General features: G+C 34.0%; 3 protein-coding genes across 3 annotated transcripts; all 3 read left to right on the forward strand.

Moving 5' to 3' along the window:
- Positions 1–478: 478 nt before the first annotated feature.
- On the forward strand, positions 479–1945 carry LOC111716672 (heterogeneous nuclear ribonucleoprotein L). Its single transcript, XM_023492153.1, has one exon. It carries the CDS (start codon positions 479–481, stop codon positions 1943–1945), a length of 1467 nt encoding a protein of 488 aa, XP_023347921.1.
- Positions 1946–3124: 1179 nt separating this feature from the next.
- On the forward strand, positions 3125–5102 carry LOC111716671 (heterogeneous nuclear ribonucleoprotein L). Its single transcript, XM_023492152.1, has one exon. The coding sequence runs from the start codon at positions 3275–3277 to the stop codon at positions 4787–4789; it is 1515 nt and encodes a 504-aa protein (XP_023347920.1). The 5' UTR covers positions 3125–3274; the 3' UTR covers positions 4790–5102.
- A 12466-nt stretch (positions 5103–17568) lies between these two features.
- LOC111716670 (uncharacterized protein DDB_G0290587) lies at positions 17569–26508 on the forward strand (the record flags this gene model as incomplete). The annotated part of the gene is given in 7 exon segments (XM_023492151.1): positions 17569–17661; positions 23115–23428; positions 23715–24353; positions 24505–24646; positions 25072–25110; positions 25205–25318; positions 26356–26508. Coding segments are annotated over 7 exon segments (1491 nt in total), but the record flags the coding sequence as incomplete, so codon positions are not given.
- Positions 26509–26824: the final 316 nt, after the last annotated feature.

Below are 26824 nucleotides of genomic sequence, written 5' to 3' on the forward strand. Positions count from 1 at the left end.
TATTGAAATTGTGTGTACAATGATAAGTGGGGAGGGGTGGGGGGCATAATACATCTTTCTATTTGGGCACATAATTTGATTTAAAAAATATTTATTGTGTGTAAATTGTAAACAATTAAGTTAACAATTTTGGTTGTTCAATACTGTTAAAAGTATTTTTAGATGGCTGCTAGTGTACAGTGTATATGAAGATTTCATTTTCAACCAGAGCTTGACTAGATTTTAAATTTAAAAAATGATAAAAGTAAACATTAGATAATTACATTTAATGGTTTTTTTTTAAATTGACATGATTAGCGAAAAACTTTTTTTTTATATCTATAAAGCTACACTTGAACTAGATCCATCTGTTCAATCTTAAACGTTTAAATGTTTCAGATTACATTGAACACACGCAGACACAACACTGAGAGACACTGTTCACACTGACACCGGACACAACACAGGGGACACACTTACAACACTAAATATTATCACTATGTCCTGGGGTTCAGGTCCTCCTGCTAAACGTGGACGGATTGAGATGAGTTCTCCGTATCAGCCGATGAGCCAACAGGAGGTTCAGATGGAGTTAAAGAAGATTAATCCGAACCTATCGGAGAACAAGATAATCCTTCTCACTGTTCTCAATGCTGTTTATCCGGTTAATGTAGAGCTTGTTCACAAGATCTGTAAGCCGATCAGCGAACCTGTTCGGATTGTCATCTTCCAGAAGTATTTTCTCCAGGTTCTTGTTGAGTTTGATAGTATTGAGACTGCAACTAAAGCTAAGTGTGAGCTGCATAGCTGTGATATATATCCTGGATCTTGTACCATCAAGGCAGAGTTTGCCAAGGCAGATAAACTCAACGTCAAGCGGAACGACTCAATGACGTGGGATTTCACCGTTAATCAAACCTTCAAGGCTGAGGAGGAGTTGGGCGGAGACACTCATCGAAAGGTTCTCATCAGCCAACCTCCGCCAGTTGAAACTACTAGAACAGCAATGTTTGACAACCCCTTAGCTTCTAAATCCCTTGGGATGGGTTCGACAGGACTAGGAAACAGTGGCGGAGCTGGGTTTGGTTCTTCTGTAAACCAAACCTACATGAACTATATGCAGAATATGAACAATTCCGGCGGAACAAGTGGAAACAACTTCGATTGGGGCGGAGGCTATCAAGGCGGAGGTAGCGAAAGCGGCGGAAATTATTTAGAAAATAGATCAGGATATCATGGCGGAAGCAGTTCTTCGTTCCGTGGAGGATCAGGATATCAAGGTAGATCTAGCTCCGGGTACCAGTCAGGAGCGGGAGGCGGAGAATTCTCTAGTGGAACTGTATCAGTGGTCATGTTGTATGGGTTGGACGACAAGTTTAACTGTATGGGGGTATTTAATCTCTTGTGTCTCTACGGGAACGTATTGAAGGTCAGCTTTATGCGGAACAAGCCTGGCTGCGCTATTGTTGAGATGTCTGATCCTACCTCTGTGGACAGAGTGCTTAAAAACTTAAACGGAGCTATCATTTTCGGAACCAAGATTAGTATGGAACGCTCCAGGAAACCCTACGTAGAGGAGATAAGAAAACCCCATGAGCTCTATGACGGGTCTCCGTCCTACGTAAATTTCTCAGGGTCTAACAACCATAGGTTCGACACGGAGGAGAAGGCAATGAAGAACAGGATTGTTAGTCCTACCAACGTTCTACATTTCTACAATGTTCCTCAGATGTCTGACGACGAGCTGACAGCAATTTTTTCCAAGGTTGGTGGTCCCTGCCCACACAGTATCAAGTGGTTCGACGCCAAAGCATCGGCAAGGACGATGACCGGCCTGCTCAAGTTCGACGACGAAATGGAGGCTTGTGAGGCGATAGTATTGGCTAATCATGCTCCAGCGGTTAAACCTGGACATGGAAGTATTCATGACATGAAACTATGTTTCTCTAAAACCAGAGATTCTTAATTCTTTTATTTATTTAATTTTTTAAATTTTTTCAATACTCTGGGGTTTTGCGATTTTCGATCTTGTTCTTTTTTCAAATTCAATTTTTTTTATTTGTTAGACACACGCGTACATAAATGCACCACTTACGTATACATTATACATCATACAGCACTATTTACTCTTAACCATGCAAATTTCATTCATTAACCCCTTAAAATTGTAAAAAAGACTGATTCCGGTTGAAATAGTTAAAAAATATTGTTTTTGTCGCATAATTTTCTAGTTCTAGAAGATAGCTTTCTTTCGAGCACAAGTTAATTTTTACAATGGTTTGAAAAAAAAAAGATCTTTGAAAAAGTTAAATATTAAAACTTCTGTAAAATTTCGCCCTCATCCTCATAATTGATTTAAAACTTAATCATTTTGGCGCCGTAAAAAATTTAATTACTATTGTTTCATTTTAAAGTTATTTTCGCAAGAAGTTTTTGTGCACACTTGTTAAAAAATGTAAACATCTGTATTCTTATCAGTTTAACTTCAGTTCTGTGATTTTAAATTCATTTCTTAGAGTTTAATCCTTCAATATTTACTGCATACAAAAACAAGTTCACACACCGGGGGAACCTATATAAATAAATTTGTTCTTAGTCCAGGGGTGTATATTTTCTTTATAAATCATAATTCTTTTCTTCCACCACCCCCCCCCTTTTCTCTGTTGAAACACCTTTTTTATAGTAGTTTAATATGCTTGGGCGGAATTTCTTAAGGGTTTTATTGGGGGGGGGGGATTCTGAAAAATGTACATCCCTATCCTAGTCTGCGCAGAACAACTTGAAAAATATCTTCGTGTTGAATATAAATTATTTAGATTTTTTTAAATTTAGATTCATTAAACTAATATGAAAACCATTTGGGAGGAAACATTTGATAGATTAAAAGAATAATGGGGGGGTTACTATTGAAAGTTTTTCAAGATTTTGTATAGATCAAATCTTCTGCTACTGTGCTATTTTTACTTGATCGTTAATTTTCAAAAAAAAAACATCGAAAATATTTTCCTCCCTCCTTAAATTTGAATTACTTATGCATATATACCAACTTAAACCTAAGCATCGTCTCTAGATAATCCAGGATTTATTATTCTTGAAGATTTTATACAAATCAATGTTTTAAGGTTCACCCGGCTCTTTTGGAATGACTCATTGATCACTAATTAATCAACCCGTCATTCAATCAAATTTATTCAACTCTGAATGCACTGAATATTATCTGAATAATTTAAATCATAACTGTCTCAACTTATCATCTGTCATTTCAGATCACTAAATCTCAAGCAAGCAAAGCATCATGTCACGCTATGAGAACAGAGGGCCACCATCTAAACGGGGTCGCATGGACGCAGGCAGGGGCAACAGGGGGGTCAATCTTTCAGAACACGAAATCGAGGATGAACTTAACAAACTAGATCCTAATGCTAGACCAAACAATGTACTTCTCTTCACAGTTCTCAACGCCGATTATCCAATTGACGTGTCAATTATCTACAAAGTATGTTCTCCTGTCGGCAAGGTAGACAGAATTGTTATATTTCGACGTGGCTACGTCATCCACGCCATGGTAGAGTTCAACTCTATAGAGAGCGCGGATCAGGCGAAGAGAAATCTGCACGGTTGCGATATATACTCCGGCTGTTGTACTCTCAAGGTAGAGTTTGCTAAGACTGACCGGCTTCAGGTGAAGAAGAACGATGACATGTCCTGGGACTACACAGACGAGTTTACTCGAGGGGGATCAGTCGGAGCCATGAAGGAGCGCCCTGTGCTGCTAACAGAGCCTCCTAAAATGGGAATTGGATCTTCTGGAGGCATGGGAATGAGCGGAGGCATGGGAGGAGGCATGGGTGGCATGGGAGGTGGCATGGGTGGAGGCATGGGTGGAATGGGAGGAGGTATGAGTGGAATGGGAGGAGGTATGAGTGGAATGGGAGCAGGAGGTATGAGTGGAATGGGAATGGGATCTAACAACTTCAGTGGAATGGCCAGTAGCCTTATGGGAGCCATTAACGGGGGTATGGGAGGTATGAGTATGGGAAATAACATGGGAGGCGGTATGGGAAATATGGATAGAGGAAGAATGAGTGGAAATGATGGCTACGGTATCGGAATGGGAAGTATGGGGATGAACGTCTCATACGGAGGTTCAAGGAATCCTAGCTATGGAGGCAGGGGTGCTGTTGCTATGATCTATGGCCTGGAGCCAGACAAGTTCAACTGCCACAGGGTGTTCAACCTATTCTGCCAGTATGGGAACATTAGGAAGATCATGTTCCTGAAGACCAAGGAGGGATGCGTCATGATGGAGATGGCTGACCAAGAGGGAGTGCAGAATGTAATTGATAATGTGAACAACATTGCTATATTCGGATTGAAAGTGCGCGTGGACTGGTCCAAGAAGGACTACGTCACCGAGGTAAAGAATCCTCACACCCTCTCTGACGGAACTCCGTCCTTTGTCAGCTTCGAGAGCGACAGGAACAACAGGTTCGACACCCCGGAGCGCGCTGCCAAGAACCGTATCCTCCCCGCCACTAAATATTTGCATTTCTTTAATGTTCCCAAGATGGAAGATTCAACGTTCGAGAACATTTTCACCGATGCCGGAGCTCCGTGTCCAACTAGGATTAAATGGTTCCCTGGTTCCAGCGAGAGGTCTAGTAGCGGCCTTGTGGAGTTCGACTCCATCCAGGAAGCCTGCGAAGCACTCGTAACTTGCAATCACGCGAAGATCGAGGGAGATAAGTTCCCCTACATCATGAAGCTTTGTTTCTCCCAGGGTCCTAGGGAGAGACGCACCAGGGACTAAACCATCTCCGTGTACTACCTGTAACAGAGAGCAAACCTATATTCTTCTTTTATGCAATTCACTTTTTCAAGCTTCATTCTTTAACTTCAGCTAACTACATTTCACTTAATCATTTTCACGTTAACATGTCTTACTCAGTACAACAAGCAAAAGCAATTTATCACAGAAAATTAACTTTTCACTTTAAAAAAATCATCTGAAGCATTATACCATTAATATATTTTAATTGTTTTTGTATATATATACTATGTTAGAACTGTAACTGTTGGAAAACGATCTTGTCGAAATCGGCTAAATTTGAAACTTTTTTCAGGTTCTTTTTTAAAATGGCAGACAACATATGAGGCTTAAAAATATTATCAGGTAATAAAATAAATAAATAAAAAATTTATTATATTACCATAAATGTCACAAATTGTAGTATTTTTTAAAAAAAAGTATCACGTTTAAAGACTTAAACTGCAATTTATTATTATCTTTCATTTTAGAGAATTGAAGATAACTGTTCCGGAAGCAGGTTGTCCAGAGTACTGATATTTAGTAAACATCCTCTAGTGTACTGATATTTAGTACACCTCCTTCTAGAAGTACAAGTATCAAGTTATCCAGTGTACTGATATTTCGTACACATCCTCTAGAAGTACAAGTATCAAGCTATCCAGTGTAATGATATTTAGTACACATCCTCTAGAAGTACAAGTATCAAATTGAAGCTATCCAGTGTACTAATATTTAGTACACATCCTCCGAAAGCTATCCAGTGAACAATCATCTCGAAAACATTCTTGAAAGTTCAATTACTTGTTTAGAGTACTTAGTTCTATTATAGTACACGTATAAAAAATCAAGCAGTCTAGTATACTAATATCTAGTGTGCAGGTGTAAATGTACATATGTACATCGCACAGATAGCTAATTCACACTGTAGACTGTTCAGTGTACTGCATTGTCAAGCTTTTTTACGTACAATTGAGATAATTTATATAGTTTGTAATTATAGAATCTCTTAAAAAAAGATTAACATATTTTTAAAATACATCTATAGCAAAGTTTAGTTCGTATTTGTATAAAAATTGAAGCAATTTTATTTAGAAAATTAAAGTTGTCTAGGAAACTGTTATAATATTTTAATTTTAATTTATGTACAGTGAACACCAGAAAACTTTGGAAAAGGAAGACGACCTTTTAACTCATATTATTTCAAATCGCTGAAGTTCATGTTTGCTTTATTACAACCTCAAAAACACTTTAAGACTACTCATCCTACTATTCCGCAGTTTTGTAGTTATTGCTGTATTATTTGTATATTATATATAATCTTGAATTTAATATTTGTCTAAGAAGAAAATAAATTATTTGTGCAAATATATTATAAAAGTTTGGTGACGTTATTAAACAATCAACACTTCTTTTTGCACGTGTAAGATGCAGGATTATCTGAGTTTCATCAACTAACGTGAATTAATCATTTTATTGATTTTCTAAATTCGAATGTACAAATTTTTCTTGCGACTTTTAGAAAATTGATAAGTTTTTCAAATTACTAGGCTCCTATTTTAGCGTTTAATTGTTGTTCTTAAATCTATTTAGAATAAATCGCAATTTTTTCCCAGAAAATTATTTTTAATCCTGACCATCCATAAACGCTCCCTGGGGTCATGTAAGTTGGCACACAAAAATTGGAACCGATCGGTTCAGCCGTTCTGACGGTTACTGGATTCAAACAAATAAACAGACAAGCAAAGTATATGTAAAGACAAAACAGCTTGCATAATTGATAAAAATTCTAATTCTGTTTCTGCAGGTAAAAATGCGTATTAGCATGCAATCAGTCATCTTTGATCAGACACTGTTGTGTGTCGGTCATGCTCTTCTTCAAGTAGAGAGTTATTTTATTCAGTTCCTTAAAATGATGCCCCTCGGTTAGACGAAGGACTGTAAGCGATATTTTAAGTATTTGACCGGTCATGCAAAGATGGTAATGCCCGATTCACAACGGTTCTCCTTAAACCATTAGCTGGGAGATATTGTCGTTTTCCTGCAGACTTATAGAGAAACCACAATTGAAATTAATAATCAGGTTTTGAAATTAAAAACATGGATATCTTATTCATACCTGGGCAGACGAAGCTTTAAGAGTACCGTTGTGAATCAGACATCGCAATCTTTGCCAGGGGGACACATGCATTTACGCTAGAAGTCCCGTTAATAAGTTGGCAAGCAAAATATCAAGCTGTAGGGTGCCAGGAGCTGGACTGAACAATTTCTGTACGATCGTCTTTTAATCCTCTAACTGAATCGTCTTGCAAAAAATTGAGTTTTTGCCACAAACTCAAATTTTTTAATCTCTATCTTTGCAACCTGATGGTGTAAACTTTTGATATTTTATACTTAGGCTAATTTCATAGTTTGAAATATTTAAGGTCAACAACATCGGGTTGCAAAGATATAAGGATTACAAAATTTGAGGTTAATCATTTAAAAGGATTGAATTAGTTGAATTTAGTTAACCTATTGTGCACAAGCAAATCTAATTGAAATAGAGTTTCTAATTAATTTAATCAATCAAATGAACATAAATTAGTATTTTTATGTACGCTTGAGAATAGATTAAGATTTATTGCAGGTCCTGTGAGTCCTGCCTAGCTAGTCTAACTTAACCATAATTTTAAGAGTGCCATGAATGATTCACAAAGACACCAATTACAACTTTACCTCGGAAACGACTATTTAGGGTTATCCATCCATATGTCGCTTTTAATTGATCATTTCTCTTGATTAGATTTGGGAAAACATGTGGATTGTGGAATATTAAAATATTTTTATGATTTTTCAACAGGAAATTTGCGGACTATTGTATTTTGAATGGAAATTTCTTAAAGTTTCCCCACACCCCTCCCAAAACACTTTGATAAAAGACCCAGACATGTGATTGTGCTATATACCGTTGGAACATAATTGATTATGTTTTTCTAAATGAATTTTGCTCAGATCTAAACGTCAAGCTTCATAGAATACCATACATCACCAGATGCATGCTTAAAAACCTAGATTTGATTTTAACAAAGAATTCGATATTTGATTTAACATAGACATCAGAACTCCACCTTGAACATAAAACCTTAGATCTTAGTTGCTTGAGAATTCAAAACTGCACCATGAACACAAATTATTAAATTTGAAGTGCTTGAGAACTCAGAACTGCATCATGAACACAAAACCAGAGATTTCTTCAGCTGCTTGAGATCTCAGAACTGCACCATGAACACAATACCTGATATTTGAGCTGCTTGGGAATTCAGAACTGCAGCATGAACACAAAACCTAAGATTTGAATTGCTTGGGAATTCAGAACTGACCCATGAACAAAAAACCTGCGATCTGAGTTGCTCGGGAATTCAGAACTACACCATGAACACAAAACTTAAGATTTGAGCTGCTTGGGAATTCAGAACTGCACCATGAACACAAAACCTGATATTTGAGCTGCTTGGGAATTCAGAACTGCACCATGAACACAAAACCTTAGATTTGAGCTGCTTGGGAATTCAGAACTGCACCATGAACACATAACCTTAGATTTGAGCTGCTTGGGAATTCAGAACTGCACCATGAAAACAAAACCTGATATTTGAGCTGCTTTAGAATTCAGAAATGCACCATGAAAACAAGACCTTAGATTTGAGCTGCTTGGGAATTCAGAACTTGAACATTAACACAAAACCTGAGATTTGAACTGCTTGGAAACTCCAGTTATGAACATTTCTATGAACTATGAACACAGAACTTAAGATCTGGACTCAGAACTCCACCTTATAAAGACTTAGAATTTTAGATCAGAACACATTACATGTGCCTTTAAAGTATCTTATACTTATGCCAGATATCCTAGAAGCCAAGTGTTTTAAATTTACAGTTAAAATTTTGCCTCCCCTAGGGGGGGAGCAAAAAAATGTTCGCCCCTAGATTCATTTCTGTTTACACACAAAGACAGAGAACCTGGGATCTATATAAAGTATCCAAATTTTGATTGTAAGCAACATTATTAGAGATTTAATAAAAAGATAATAAATATCTTTAACCCTATCCCTGCTGGGGTACTTGAAAACCAGGATACGCTGGGGGGGGGGGCAATTTGACCCCCCCCCCCTCTAAATCCCATGTTTTATGTCCAAATATGACAAATGATACATCATTAGAAAGCTCTTGTGCTCTACTTTTAGAATCTGCAAAAAAAATTGCAAATTTGCAAAATATAAAAAAACAGAAGTAGATAATATATTAACTTTAAAACATTATACTGTCAACAGTTAATCTATTATTTAAATTTTAGCAAAGCATTTCAGTTGAATTAGATTAAGAACATCAATTATCTGTGTTTTTATTTTTTCAACAAAACAATGTATTTATATTCAGTAGATAGATAGATAGACAGGTGTATACTGGAATAGGTATGTAAGGTCAAACGGTTTTTATTCACCATACAACTTTCACCAAACTTACTGTTTCACAGTTCATAGATACTAACTCTAGAATTCAGATTAACCACGGGGCTTTTTAGTGTGTAAGCTGTAGCGCGTTTTTGTAGACTTCAGACAGATTTTAGACTTTGGCTGATGGCTGTTGAATACAGATTTTATACTGAAGACCAGACTGTAGAATACAGGTTTTATACTAGAGACTAGACTGTAGAATACAGGTTTTATACTAAAGACTAGACTGTAGAATACAGGTTTTATACTAAAGACTAGACTGTAGAATACAGGTTTTATACAAGAGACTAGACTGTAGAATACAGGTTTTATACTAAAGACGTGACTGTAGAATAAAGGTTTTATACTAAAAACGTGACTGTAGAATAAATTTTTTATACTAAAGACTAGACTGTAGAATACAGGTTTTATACTAACGACTAGACTGTAGAATACAGGTTTTATACTAAAGACTAGACTGTAGAATACAGGTTTTATACTAACGACTAGACTGTAGAATACAGGTTTTATACTAAAGACTAGACTGTAGAATACAGGTTTTATACTAAAGACTAGATTGTAGAATACAGATTTTATACTTAAGACTGTAGACTGTAGAATACAGATTTTAAACTACAGACTGTAGATTGTAGAATACAGATTGTATGCTTAAGACTGTAGACTGTAGAATACAGATTTTAAACTAAAGACTGTAGAATAAGGGTTTTATACTAAAGACTGTAGGTTGTAGAATACATATTTTATACTAAAGACTGTCGATTGTAGAAGACTGTAGACTGTAGAATACAAATTTTTAACTACAGACTGTAGATTGTAGAATACAGATTTTATACTTCAGACTGTAGACTGTAGAATACAGATTTTAAACTAAAGACTGTAGAATACAGGTTTTATACTAAAGACTGTAGATTGTAGAATACAGATTTTATACTAAAGACTGTAGATTGTAGAATACAGATTTTATACTTAAGACTGTAGACTGTAGAATACAGATTTTAAACTAAAGACTGTAGAATACAGGTTTTTTACTAACGACTGTAGATTGTAGAATACAGATTTTATACTAAAGACTAGACTTCAGAATACAGGTTTTATACTAAAGACTGTAGAATACAGATTTTAAACTAAAGACTGTCGATTGTCGAATACAGATTTTATACTAAGACTGTAGACTGTAGAATACAGATTTTAAAGTAAAGACTGTCTGTAGATTGTAGAATGCAGATTTTAAACTAAAGACTAGACTGTAGAACACAGATTTTATACTTTTATACTATAAAGACTAGACTGTTGAGAAACATTTTATACTAAAGTCTGTAGCCTGGACAGATTTTACACTGAAGACCGTAGACTGTAGAGTGTAGAATACTGACTGTAGAAGACTGTAGGAACTTTACATTTGTAAACAATTGTATTGTATACCACAATTGTGATCGTAAAAGTTGGCTTTAAAATGTAGAACGAAGATAATATAATGCAGTCTGTTCTATAGACTGTTGACTGAACAGTAGACTTAAAGGGACTGTAAGCGTAATTTAAGTGACCCTCCATAGAAAGAAGGTAATGCCCGATTTACAACGGTACCTCTGAACGACCTTTACTTGATCAAAAATGTGAAAGAAACAAAACATTGATATCTAATTCATACTTAATCAGAAAAGGCTTCGTTGTAAATCGGGCATTACCATATTTGAATGAAGCTCACTTAAAAATACGCTTACAGTCCCTTTAAGCTTTTAACCGTAGTCAAGAGTCGGATTGTGGTCGGAGATTGTAGATATTCGACCCCCACCACCACTTTATACACATACATCTAAACAGTTTGTTTTTTGAATAATAATTGTCTTAAAACATTTTTTTTAAAGTGAATATTTTCAAATTATCTTTTTCCATCTCATAATCTGAGTTCGTTTCCCTTATGTCCATTTGACAGCCCAAATTTTTATTTTGAATAATCTTTTTTGTTTGATTATTTTCTTAAGATTTTTAACAAAATTTTTTTTTTCACCGATTTTGATGGTTATTATATCGTTTGAACTGACGAGGGTCAACCCAGACCGAAATATATTTTCAATAAATGTGGAACTAACATCTACTTTTTCTTACTGTGAAATAAATTCAAGTAATCAGTTGTGTAGCTTGAAAACCAACTCATTTAAGATCATAATTTGAATCTATACAGTCGTCTTCCTATTTCATAATAATGAGTATTCAAACTTTTCAAAATTTCGGCTTCCTGGTTCCGGATCCGAAAAAATATGCGGATCCAAGGGGCAAAATATCAATCGTTAAAAAAAAACTTTTTTTGCAAAACTAACCAAATCTAAACTCTTCTGAATGGTTTCTCAAGTTTTAGCATAAAAATATTATTATTATTATTATTATTATTATTATTATTATCATTATTATTAAACTTATTCTTTTGTTAAAAAATTAGTAAATCTTTAAGAAAGTAAATTAGAATTAGTTAACAATAAATATCTATTTAGTTTTCCTACGGTTTTTCGTAAGGACCTGGAACACTATTCCATTGGAAACAAAATCTCTAGGCACCCTAACAAGTTTTAAAAAAGTTTTCTTGAAGAATATATTAATTTTTATTGTAAAAATCGAAATTGCTTTTGTTGCTAAACCTTGATTCTATCTCCTTTTCCCTTTTATTATTACAAAACATAATAAAACATTATAAACTTTGTGTGCTGGGTTGCTGGGGCCCCGTACGATCTTCTTTCTTCTTCTTTTCCTCTCTATTCTTCAATACCTTTTCCTCTCTATTCTTCAATACCTTTTCCTCTCTTTTCTTCAATACATTTTCCTCTCTATTCTTCAATACCTTTTCCTCTCTATTCTTCAATACCTTTTCCTCTCTATTCTTCAATACCTTTTCCTCTCTATTCTTTAATACCTTTTCCTCTATCTACTCATTTTCCTGTTCTTCCACCTCTCATTGCTTTTCTTTGTTTTTGGTTTATTTGGTTTTATTTTAATTTAACATGTTTGTATCAAAAGGGCCTCTCAGTCAAAACAACAAGCAATAGTTAAAGGTCCAGTCTGGTCCAGTCTAACTTAAAATGTAAAAATTGTGCAATTGTAATTGACTTTATTAAAATATTTAGTCAAATATATATATATCTACCTATCTATCAATCTATCTATCTAAATGTTCATGACCTGGATTCGGATCCATTTTTTCTTAGGGCGGATCCAGGATCCGGATCCACATTCAAATGTTAAGAATAATATGTGTGAGCTTGATTGGTTTTAATTGTATCATGATTCCTATCCTATGTATACTTTATGTACTAGCCTAAAAAAATGTTTGAAGTTCATTTTCATGTTAGTAAACACTATACAGTATACAGTACGAATGCTTTATCTACAATGGTCGGCTATTATATCAATACAGTGAAGAGACCTTTTTATTAACATTGCCTTAATCCCTACCAAGCTGTTTTCAAATAACAAGTTTACAAGTAAACAATGAGAAGCTTTTAATTGACAAATTCTCTATGTCTAAAGGTTTAAGTGTTTCTACTTAATAGCTCTTAAGTCTACAGTCTACAGTCAACAGTCAACAGAGTTATGATTGAAAAGATTTCTATTTTTCCTTTACTTTAGTTTAAAGTGTTAACAGTCTGTTCAAAATTTTGAACATAACATTTGTAATTTATTAATTATTGCGAAGAAATATGTTTTAAAAGTTAAAAGTTTCTAAAAGTTTGCCAACTGCCTAAAGCAATGAAAACTATTACGGACGTGTCTTGGAATTAGTTGAAACTTGAAACATTTTATTTTATTATGTTTGGAAAATATCCATTGATCTGATGCATAGTCTTGTAGAGTTCTAGTTCTAAATTAAACCGAGATAGAAAGATCGTTAATCTGAGCTAGAAAACTCTATTTGTCCGTGGACAGCCGTTAGGTTTACTCTCTCCAGGTCCCTATTGAGTCCCTGCTGAGATATTTTTTACTTCTTTTTCAGGTGTCAAGACTATAATTGGTTCTGTTTAGTGGATTCATTTACCCTCATACTTTTCTACATTCCACATTATTATTTAGAATTGGAAACACCTCCCTCCACGCATATATGGCCATTTGTCAGTTGTCTGCTTTACCGAAGGAACTGATCAAACTCAAACTCTAATTTCTAATTCCTACAGTGAGACCAAAAAAACTGTGGAATAGGAAGACGACTGTTGGACTTTGAATAGTCTAAAGAACGTGAAATCAAGCAATTGTGCAGTTTGCACAATTGCTTCATTTTCAAGCAACTGGTAAAACAGAATCACAAACAGGGTGTCCGAATAAACATGGGAATTCAGTGACGAATTCGATATCGTCTTTTCAAATAATTCTTTGATTTAGTATAGTGATACCTACTGAGAAAGCTGTAATCTGTAGGAGTTTCGTCTGCTATGTTCACATTTTGTTTGTTTATGTTTTGAATGCATACGGTTGTACTTAGTAAAACAAGAAAATACAGTATACAAACAGAGTAAACTTGTCCGTCTTCACGGTTCATCTTCCGAATGCATTATTGACCCATCTTTACAGCCATTTACTGTTTTCATGAATTAAACTCTAGCAGACATAATAATATTATGGCTTTTGAAATTAGGTATTACAATGCTGATTCATAACAAAGACCATATCGAATTCGTCACTGAGTTCCCATGTTTTTTGGGACACCCTGTACGTGATTGCTTAAACTTCGTCTTTCTATTCCACAGTGTGTAACCTACCCTTATCCTTCGCCATAACGGTCTAGGATAATGGTTGGTGAGTGGATGTTCTAGGATGAGAGTAGGTACAAGGAATGTGTAATGTGAGTTAATAGTGTAGGATCGAGTACGGGAGTGGATGTGTAATTTGAGTGGATGGCGTAGGATAAGAGTAGGTGAGTGTATGGTATAGGATAAGAGTAGAGGAGTTTAACATGACAAGACATCTAAAAGAGTATTTTGAGTAAAATATTGTCAATTTTTATGATAGAAGAGTTTTAAGATCTGAATATGTTTATTTATGGGTTAGACCTTTCATCAACCCATTAGTGACGAGACCATTAACTTTTAGTGAAGTTGTTTTAGAAAGATCTTGTCAAAACAAAACTTAACTGTACTCATGAAAAAACGATATTCAATTAAATTTTTGATTTTTTTTTTGTTCAGGGTGACCTGTAAAACATGAAAATCTAAAAAACTTTTGTAATTCATAATTATTTAATTATCTTCAATACTTTACTTTTCATGTTATAGGTATTTAGATCTTTAAAAGAAGATTCCAAAAATATCTTTAAATTTTTTCTAGCAAAAAAATTGACAATTTTATAGATTCAAGACTAAATTACAGGGTGTTCTTTTGGTTCTTTTCCGAATTCAAAATCTTGTTTTTTTGGGGGGGTTTTTTAAAATTGAAAATTTAATAGAAACCCCAATTTTGAAGTTACGTCAAATATAAAATATGTTTTGAAAACAGGAAATCCTAATGAAAGACAGGAAAACATTTAGTTTTGGAAAAAAGGCACTTCAAAAAAAACTTCACCCGGTCAAAATTGACCTTCTCGTCACTAATGGGTTAAATATTGTGTATGGGGGGACGGAGGGGTGGGGGGGTGAACGCGTCAGATTGCATTTGATGCAAAATGGGATGAGAAGGGTTGCATTTGAAGCATGTATATTATGTATGGGGGGTAAGGTTAGAGGGCAAAGGTTAAATATGCATTATTACGCCAAGGATAAACCAATAATTGTATTTTGCAATATTTCACTGCAAAAAATGTTTCAGCCTTGTAACAAGCTGCCTTGAGTTAATATTCAGCATAATGTTGTTTCCACGCTTTTAAATATTTACAAGGAATCCACTTTACGTATGATTGCTCATTGCTCTCAATTGGAATGTTAAGGATGTACAAGAAAGAAATTAAGTTGTGATCATCCTTTTTTCTCTGATTTTGTAATAATAATATCTTTGCAACCTGGGGATTGTTATGTTAAACTATGATTTCTGCTAGATCAAATAGTCGAAGTTTGAAATATCAAAGGTTTACACCATCAGGTTGCAAAGATATAGAGAATTAGAGTTTGTGGTTCAAACTCAGTTTCTTTCTTTGAAAACTGGCATAAACTTTTTAAGCGGTTTAACGTTTCTTGACGTAAAAACTGGAATAATTGTATATAACACGGATTTGAAGTGTACAATTAACATGCATCGAACAAACCTTTATAATTCTAATATTAATGCATATTTTCTATATTTATAGCTTAGGTTGTGATCTAATATTTTGATGGATATTAACCCTGGATTAAGTATGTAGAGTAGATTAAAATGATGAAGAAAGATATAAAAACTGATGAACTTTTCCTTTTTTAGATTAAGATTCACACTTTTCCCCGTTGGAGTATATTAAGTTAATATTTTCAATCATGTTACAAAAATAAAACATATATGCAATGATACGACACTCCATACACCAGTCCCCTTCCCCGTCCTATAGTTCTGTTGACGGATATACAGCAAGATTCTCAAGATGAACCCCCGTCTCAAAAAAATAGATAAATAAGAATTCTCTTTATTTCCTGAAAAAAATTACATATATGATAACGTGTACAAATGTTATAATTAAAGTTTATAATGAAAAAATTCTTACGATCTAATAACTGATGAAACGGGTTATCAATAGTTGAACAGTACTAAAAGACGTTTTAAACTTCTGAAATAAAATGAAAATTTAATTATTAACGAAAGTCACTAATTCTTTATATGAAAATATTCTTTGTTTAGCTTTTGAAAATGGATTCACAATGCTCTAGGTTGTTTACGACTCCGTCAAGGGAGAACAAAGAAAAAGGGGGTTAAAATTGTTTGGTTTGGTTGTCTCCGAGAGGGGACCTAAGTTAAAGACGACTTTACACGGAGCCTATAGTTAATGGTTGACAAGTTCACATATCTCTGAGATCTGGACAACTCTGGAATTTAGTTATATAATTTTTAGAGAGCATCGACCTTTGATTCTACCAACTCAGATATACTTTTTGTGAATTGTTTTATGTTCAATGAAAAAACATTTATTTCAAAGTTATTTTTGGCTCTTTTATAACTCATTGATTCATTGATTTTTCCATTAACCATTTAATTTCTTGTCCCTTTACTATTATTTATTATTATTACACAAACCGAATTCTCGAGTTTTTTTATGCAAATCTCAGTTTATTTTTAAGCTAAAATAACAAAAACTTTTCCCTCTCAAATTTTGTTGATCATTTTTAAATTTTCATTTAACTATTAATTTGGATTCGACTGATCTGCTCGAGACTGTATAATAGTTCCTGTCCTGGAGGATAGTTCTTAGATTGGAAAATATCCAATATCTGATCTAGTTTCAACATTTTATTCAACCTTCAAGGACGAAGGAGAACATTTTACAATAAAAAAACTCGGTTTTTTAGAATTTATTTAGTTTTCTGGAAATGTAAACAAAATATTGTGTTGACAAATAAATGTGCACTTGCTAAGACGTGGTTTGAAATGTTATACAAAGGAACTTATTTTTGCCACAAACTCTAATTTTCTAATCACTATATCTTTGCAACCCGGTGGTGTAAACCATTAATATTTCAAAATTAGATTATTGTATCTAACAGAAGTCGTAGTTTAAAATATCCAAGGTCTACAACATTGCATTGCAATGATATAGGGATTAGAAAATCAAAGTTTGTAGAAAGGACTCAATTTCTTTTAAATTACATTTGTGCAGATCAAAGATATAAACATTGTATTACTATTAGGACCCGACTAATTACCTTATTTTGTTGGACCAAATCTGGTAATGGGAAAAGAATGAGTTTAGCTCAAACAAAAGGTTCATTCGTAGGTTTTCTGCTTTGTTTGTTCAAAGGATTCTAAAATGTAAGAATACTTTTAGTTTTTTTGGTGAAAAAAAAAATCTGAAAAGTTTTTATACATCTCTTTTTGAATGCAAAAGAAAGGCAGTCGACGTTTTAAAAACTAGTGGGATTTAATGATGATTATTTTAAAATTAACATTCTTTGCTTATCAAGAAAAGAACTGAGTATTTGCCACAAACTCAAGTTTGGTTTGTTTTGAAAACTCAGTTCCTTACCATGTTTATATCTCAAGACGAAATGTAATTTTCTTCTAATTGGGAAATTATCATGTTTAGGGAAACACACTGTATCTCCATACCTATTCACCAGTAAAAAAGCGATAAAAGGTGCAATTATAATTCAGTTTTTTGCTGATATTTGTGAAGATACCCAATTCAGAATTAAGATGGTTGACAATGTATCCTTGTCAGATCTGGGGAAAGATGAATTGCTTGAGATTATCAGGAAGCAGGCTTCACAGATACAGGCCTTACAGGTCTACAGTTTATACCACATACATAATTTCCTAGTGAACGATTTTTGAANACAGCTGTTTTAACTACTTCTTATGAAAATGTATTATAGTTGTATTTGATCCCACTGCAGAACTATCCACAGCTGGTTTAACTACTTCTTATGTAAATGTATTATAGTTGTATTTGATCCTACTAACATAACCTAACCCTAAATAATAATAAATAAATATTAATTTACTAATTTCGTCATGTACAAAAATAATAGGAGGGACGCGGGGGGCCGGGGGGTCCAAAAATCGTTCACTAGGACAGACCCCAGGCCTTAGAGGTCTACAGTTTATACCAGATACAGGCCTTACAGGTCTACAGTTTATACCAGATACAGACCATGTTTTCTACCAGATACAGGCCTTACAGGCTATACTTTATACAAGATACAGGCCATACTTTGTACCAGATATAGGCCTTACAGGTCATACTTTATACCAGATATATGCCTTAAAGGTCATACTTTATACCAGATGCAGGCCTTGCATGTCGTACTTTTTACCAGATACAGGCCTTACAGGTCATACTTTATACCAGATTTCAGGTCATACTTTATACCAGATACAGGCCTTACAGTTCGTACTTAATACCAGATACAGGACTTACAGGTCATACTTTATACCAGATACGGGCCTTACAGGTCATACTTTATACCAGATACAGGCCTTACAGGTCATACTTTTTACCAAATACATGCCTTACAGGTCATGCTATACCAGATACGGGCCTTACAGGTCATACTTTATACCAGATACAGGCCTTACAGGTCAAACTTTATGCCAGATACAAGCCTTAAAGGTCATACTTTATACCAGACTAGCTTGAAACCCCAGTTTTCCCTATAAAAGTTTACCCACCGAACTTCAAATTTTGAAACCAAGCTTAGACAAAGTGGTCTAAAGGATTCTTACTAAAATTCTGTGAGAATCTTGCCAATTACTTTCTTTAAATGCTAAAATTTTAAGTGCTATTTAGTTCTAAAATGTACATACCTAGGGCTACAATAGTATAAGCGTCAAAGGGCAAGATCGTTAAAATTGATGCAACTCTGCGTAGTAGCCAAAGATAATATATATATAGATATGCAGGCAGGTATAAATTTAGAGGTCTTGAGAAAATGTGCAAACAGCACCATCTCTGTCGTACGCATGGCATTTTATCCTCTGGATTGTTGCTAATTTATCACTTTGTTTATGCGTGATAACACTAAATGCGTACTATAGTATCAACAATGTATACTGCATATTGTAATTAATGAAACAAATTAATCAATGCAAATAAAACTGAGGTAGGAATTGACTAGACAATGTTTAAATGTGCAAGTTGTACTGAATAGCATACGTAAATTAACGCAATTTAAATAAAAATTATGACTAAAAAGTACATCGAATCTAGGACAAAGTCCTAATAGCGGACAGGATCCGGTCGAACAATACATCCCATTCAACACTACTATGGTCGGTTGCTCCTGGCTCTTCATGGCTCAGAACTGGCTCATCACCCCCTTAACCCCAAAAACTCAAAAAAACTCCATTTCTTTCCTAAAATGATCATCCTAGGTTTGGTGCGATCAAAACTTCAATTTGATTGGTATATAAAAAAGAAATGAGCCAGCCCCAGTCCATTATCCCCTTTGATAGCATTAGTTTAATTTTTTTAAATAATTCAAATTTGCCATGAAATTAACCAAATAAGTAAACCGTCCCTTTAAACTTATGTTTTTTAAACTTTCCAAATTCATAGAAAATTCTGCAAACAAATGCAGGAAGGAACTATTAATCTTTTCTTTGTTATTATGCAATAAAGTTAGCCCAATTCTGGCTGGGGGGGGGGGGGTTTAGGTTACCCCCCTCCCCCTGACATTTTTGGAGACTGTAAAAGTATTGGTCGTAAACCTTCCCTGTGGTCACGTGATGTCCTACAAAAAATTTGGGCCGATCGGTTCAGCCGTATTGACGTTTATTGGATACAAACAAACAAACAGACAGACAGACAGACAAGCCAAATTTATATATAGATGAAATGTAACTATATCATATACATAGTATTACTACAACACATAGTAATACTAATTTTGTTTACAAATTACAAATTAAAGACAACCTCATTAAAACAGCTTATGACTTGAGGATTGTCAACCTGTATGAAAAAGTCGTCCCAAAAAAATGTTGCAATTTATTTGCCTTGTTTACTAGAATTCATGTATAAAAAACAGTAATTTTAATAATTCTTTAAACCATCAACCCCAACATCTTAATTGCATATTGTGGTACCAATAAAAAAATCTAATTTTATTTAAATATCTCATAAAAACCATTTGATTAAATAGATATCACTTATTTAACAAATATAAAATAATTTCCAAAGGTTTGTCAATATTTCTGTTTGTTTACTATATCTTTACTAAGTACAACTGATCATAACATAAACAAAACGCGTACTGTATGTTTGTGTTACCTTGAAATTAAATTTTATTGGTCAAACAGGTCCAGATAGCAACACTTGAACTATACAGGATGCAATACGCGTACTGTATGTTTATATAACACAAATGCGTATTTCCTACAGATAGCAGCAAGGGGAGAAAGGAATATAGAAAGTAATCAATTTGCTATAGATGTCTCTCCTTGCACATTTTCTCAGAGGTTCAAAAATTAGTTGTCTGCTACAAGCAATTTAGGAAGGAGGTTTCTACCTGCCTGCATATCTATATATATATTATCTTTGGTAGTAGTCTGGATCTATGTAAAGAACATTCTACCGGTTCTCTTGAGTTTCTTGATTGAACTTTTTGGAATATTAAGTCAAAAGGGTTTACATAAGTTTTGAATTTGATCGGATAGACAAATAGATATACTAGCTATATATATATATAGATACCAGAATAGTTTTATTATTTTACATCAAAATTATCTTTTTCTTTAAAAAAAGAATATTTTTGTTACTTTAAATTAAAAAAGCCTTAATTAAGGTTTAAAGTTTTTTTCTAAAAGCGACTCTTTATGTCTATTGGGGGAATGATAGAATGGAAAAGTTTAAAAAAGGCGTGCAAAATAATTTATAGCTCCTTATTTTGGATTGATTTAAAGACAAAAAAATGCAACTTGACTAAAAAAGACGGAATAGTAAAATGGAATACTTCTAAGGATTGGAAATAACAGCATGCAATTCAAGAAAATTCTGGAAAAACAGACAATTATATCTTTCCGATTCGTTTTATCACGTTATCAATATTTCATACTGACGTTGCAGAAAAATTCAATGAAACGATGGTTCACTTTATATTGCGATTTATTGGGCGTGACAATCGAACTGTAACACAAACTAGAAATAAGTGAATTCCTACTATTTTGAAGAATAAAACCTTTTCATCTATTATGCGTATTTGTAAATAAAAAGCAATAATAATCATGTTTAATGGTTTAGTTATTTTATCCCACTGAAGAACTATCTACAGCTGGTTTAACTACTTCTTATGTAAATGTATTATAGTTGTATTTGATCCTACTGAAGAACTATATACAGCTGGTTTAACTACTTCTTATGAAAATGTATTATAGTTGTATTTGATCCCACTGAAGAACTATCCACAGCTGGTTTAACTACTTCTTATGAAAATGTATTATAGTTGTATTTGATCCCACTGCAGAACTATCCACAGCTGGTTTAACTACTTCTTATGAAAATGTATTAATTATATTTGTCTCAAAAGCAGTTTCATTTCCCATTAAAAACCTTCAAACGCACAATATAAGATTTACTAGAATCCCGGTGCTATTTGTAAATCTAAAAGATTTTCAAGTTAATAAAGAGGATAAAATGATAACATATTAGAAACGATTTCCACCCCAGAATGTAGAGTTAATTGATTATGCTACGAAACGCAATCAATCGTTTGCCGAAGGAATTAAGTCTTAGCCACAAACTCTATGATTTTTTATTTCCTTTATCTTTGTGACCTGATGGTGTAAAATTTTGATATTACAAACTTAGACTATTTAATTTTACAAAATTTATAGTTTGAAATATTTATGGTCTACAAGATTGGGTTGCAAAGATAAAGCAAACACCAGAGTTGGTGAACAGCATGGTTGATGAATATATATAACTCTGGATTTGATGCAAGGTCGCCAAAAACCAGGTTTTTCAAATTATCTATCATTTTCTTATTAATAGCAACTATGGATTTGCCAATTGTGTGCAATTCTCAGCAGTGTCAAATATTATCGAATTTGTTGAATTCAGGAGATGCATTTAACCTCTTAAACTTAAACAGTTTGTTCAATCCTGTCATTGATATTATCCAGTATAACTTTATCCTACCAGGAATATTATCTAGTAATACCTTTATCCTACCAGGGATATTATCCAGCAATAACTTTATCCTGCCAGGGATATTATCCAGTAATATCTATATCCTGCTAGAGATATTATCCAGCAATATCTATATCATGCCAGGGATATTATCCAGAAATAACTTTATCCTGCCAGGGATATTATCCAGTAATATCTATATCCTGCTGGAGATATTATCCAGAAATAACTTTATCCTACCAGGGATATTATCCAGTAATATCTATATCCTGCCAGGGATATTATCCAGCAATATCTATATCCTGCCAGGGATATTATCCAGCGATAACTTTATCCTACCAGGGATATTATCCGGCAATAACTTTATCCTGCCAAGGATATTATCCAGCGATAACTTTATCCTACCAGGGATATTATCCAGCGATAACTTTATCCTACCAGGGATATTATCCGGCAATCACTTTATCCTGCCAAGGATATTAACCAGCATAACTTTATCCTGCCAGAGATATTATCCAATAATAACTTTATCCTGCCAGAGATATTATCCAGTAATAACTTTATCCTACCAGAGGATATTATCCAGCGATAACTTTATCCTACCAGGGATATTATCCAGCGATAACTTTATCCTACCAGAGATATTATCCAATAATAACTTTATCCTGCCAGGGATATTATCCAGCAATAACTTTATCCTACCAGGGATATTATCCAATAATAACTTTATCATGCCAGAGATATTATCCAGTAATAACTTTATCCTGCCAGAGATATTATCCAATAATAACTTTATCCTGCCAGGAAAATTATTGAGTAATAATTCAGAGATATTATCCAGCAATAACTTTATCTGCCAGAGATATTATCCAGTAATAACTTTATCCTGCCAGAGATATTATCCAATAATAACTTTATCCTGCCAGAGATATTATCCGGTAATAACTTTATCCTGCCAGGGATATTGTTGAAATACTGACAAAACTTTGAAATTACGAAACATTTGTTTGAAATTTTAAACAGAATGTAGTGTATAGGGATATCTCACATTTTTTATTACATCTCTAAAATTCTGTTTTACTTTTTGATTTCAACGCTAGAATGATTCTAGACGTCCAGCGCGTCTGTTTCCTCTGACCCTGACGAGGTAGATAAACCTGCTCAAGGTTCAAGAACCTCCACCAGAAAGGATCCAATAACCAAGTCGGTAAGGGAACTCCGGAGCAAGAAGACAGGAACGTGTTCACCGGCCAAATCAAGAGAGTCTCCATCCATGCTCCGAACTAAGAGAGTTGTTTCTTCTCCAGCAGGTTCAATAGAATCAAGAAAACCTATTCTCCGTCCTGGTTCTAGCACCGGAGAATCTCCAACCTCTCGGAGGCAACAAATCTCTCCAAATGTTCCCAGGAGAAATAGGCTTCCCAGGTACAAATAGTTTTATTTTTAATATGCTAAACTAAAATATGTTAAAATACTGAAATGCTGAAAGGAGAGAGTATTTGTCACAAACTATGATTTTCTAATCCCTACATATTTGCAACCCAACGTCGTAAACCTTAGATATTTCAATCTATAAATGTTTTTAGACAAAACAATCTAAGTTTGAAATATCAAAGGTTTTCACCATCAGGTTGCTAAGATATTGGTTTTCGAAAATTTGAGTTTGTGGCAAAGACTCAATTCCTTTCCACTTTTTTATTTGTTTACCGAGGAGAAGGAGTGTTCAAAAGGAGGAAAGGAAGGAACTAAGCCTAAATCCAGTTTCTACACTCAGTAATGTCAAACTAAGAATATCTAAATCGTCAGCAGATCTAAAATCTTCAGTTCAATTCCAAGTAGATTCCGAAACACCTGCAGCAACTAAAGTTCTTGTAGTCCCTGAAGGCCAACTGGACAGAAAGGCTGATCCTGGAGGAGGTCAGGAAAAGGAACCAGTTTCCGAGGAGAATCAGAACAAAAAATCGGTTCTTGCAGGGAATCAGAACAAGAAACCGGCTCCCGATGGAAACCTGCACAAGAGACAGGTTCCTGAGCAGAAGAAACCGGTTATTGACGGACACCAGAACAAGAAACCGGTTTCTGATGGACACCAGAACAAGAAACCAATTACTGAATTAAAAAGAAACTTCCACCAAAGAAAGAAACCCAGTGAAACTGTAAAACCTGTAGAGACGGATAAACCCAAGTTGTTACGACCTAAAGATACTCTCAAGAGTGGAACAGTGACAGGTAGAAAAGGAAGGTTCCGCAGTAAGCGGTCAGCAAGCCTTGATGACGAAGAACTTTTGATAGTAAAGGAGAGACCCCGCACAGTTCTTCAAAATGTGAACAAATTTGCAATTTATCTCAGGATCATAATTTAACTCTTAACTGAATGCTTAGATAGGCCAGGGGGTCAAATGCACTTCGGGGTTGCATCAAAATTATTTCGTTAAATAAATAAAACATTTTGACTTGATAAATTGAACCTTGTAATTTTAGACTTAAATTTTGTTTGTTAGACCAAAACCTACAATACTGGCGTATAAATTCTTCACCCAGATACAGAGAAGGATAGAAGAGCATGGCCTGAACCCGGAGGGAGGGGGGGATCAGGAGGGAGGAGAGCAGGAGAAGGAGGAGGAGGAGGATAGTTCAAACCAGGTAATAAAGGTTTTTATATTCACAAATCGTGTACTTTAAAGTATATTAACCGAGTGTCCCACCAAACATCCTCGAGACGACTTTATAATGAACAAATGTACGAAAAAAGGTTGCACATTAATATAAAAGCTTTTCAAGAGGTACATATGGAAAGCTTAAACGTGGTGTTACCTTTTCATTCACCATTTTGTCATTAGATAACATAAGAGCAAAAACGATTTTTAAATCTCTCTCTCTCAATTGTCATGTTAACTCATAAACCCTGTATATGCACACTCTCAACTAAGTTTTCGGCGCGTTCTGCAGTATTTTGCAGTAAACTTACCGAAAATATTGTAGGATTTAGAAGAGAGTGATATTTCTATTGTATTCTCTTTAATTGTAATTAATATCTTGATATTTTTATAAACCCTGAATTTGTGCAGATTAGCAACCCTGAATCTCAGACTGGAACTAGAAAACAGGAAACCTTGGATTTAAATTTTAATAATTACTAACTTTTCTAGAATATAAAAAATTGTAACTTTTGAAACCTAACTGATTCAATCCTGAGTAAAGGTTGAAGAAAAGAGATCAATTGAGATTAAGTACGGAGAACTTGAAACTGTCTCTTCGAACCTCTCCGCACTAGATCTAGAGCTAGGAGACTGGAGAGCAAACACAACTGGAATGGTAATACAAGAAGAGTAGATAAAAACGTGATTGTATGTAAATATAAAAATAATCGTGGTTTCTAGGTTTAGGTCAGAAGGATGGTTGGTTTAAATAAACGAGGATTTTTCATAACTTCAGTTTTCTTGTACGAACGTAAACAAACACAGAGTGCTGCACAGGCTAAGCTTTGATTATAATCCTTCCGAAAATTACAGTTCACTTAAATTGCAAAAAACGCATTTATTTAGTTTGTTTAATTGTTATTGTAAACCTGTAACAACCTTATTTAGAAATCGTCAACCTATTTCAACTGTATGAAAACCACATTTTGATAAATGGTTTTGTCCATTTAGTACTTACACATGCGGTAGTAATATATGATAATAAGAATATTTTTTATGGAAAATTACATTTTTCTATTTAAAGCTGTTCCATAACAAGTCAGATTCTTTAATTAAATCACAAATATGAGTTATACCATCCATAAAGCAGATCATAATTATATATGATCCATAGCAGATCATAATTATATGTGATCCATAGCAGATCATAATTTTATGTGATTCATAGCAGATCATAATTATATGTGATCCATAGCAGATCATAATTTTATGTGATTCATAGCAGATCATAATTATATGTGATCCATAGCAGATCATAAATATATGTGATCCATAGCAGATCATAATTGTATGTGATCCATAGAAGATCATAATTATATGTGATCCATAGCAGATCATAATTATATGTGATCAAACCATTTTTGCTAACAATTTCAAATTAGTAATTAGTACAAAATCTATTTCTAATAATACAGTCGTGGTCGTATATATCAATACAAAAAAAACTTTCTATTTCAATATTTTGATTTCTAACAATCTTTCAAATAGCAGAAACATATGAACATTTAAACAAAGAGAAGTTGTCAATTAACAGCTTCTCTTTCTTTGTTTACTTGTAAAATGCTGATTACGGTTCATAGCATTATTAATAAAAAGTCGTCTTCATTGTATTGATATAATCGCCGACCACTGTATAAGGAAAATCACTTTTAGTCGGACTACGGCCATGATGCGTCTGCCTGGGGCCGACGAATATTTGACACGGACGAAATAGATATCCCTCTCCAGGCTGAGGTTCATTCTAAACTTTTCGTCCAGAAGGAGGATATAGAGCTAGAGGATGTTCTCATAGATTTTATGACAAGGAAGCTCAGATTATTTATAAACTATAGAACTCAGATCAAGACCAGAAACTTAGATTATTCAATAACTAGACAGGTTTAGACAAGAAACTTTGAGTATTAATAAACTAGAGAACTCGGATTTAGACCAGAAACTTAGATCATTCAATAACTAAAGAATTTAGATCTATATCAAAAACTTAGATTATTCAATAACTAGAGAACTCAGATCTAGACCAGAAACTAAAATTAGATTATTCAATAACTAGAGAACTCAGAACTAGACCAGAAACATAGATTATTCATTGACTAGAAAATTCAAATCTAGACCAAAAATTCCC

This window comes from Eurytemora carolleeae, unplaced genomic scaffold (genome assembly GCF_000591075.1).
Source record: "Eurytemora carolleeae unplaced genomic scaffold, Eaff_2.0 scaffold2141, whole genome shotgun sequence".
Taxonomy (NCBI): domain Eukaryota; kingdom Metazoa; phylum Arthropoda; class Copepoda; order Calanoida; family Temoridae; genus Eurytemora; species Eurytemora carolleeae.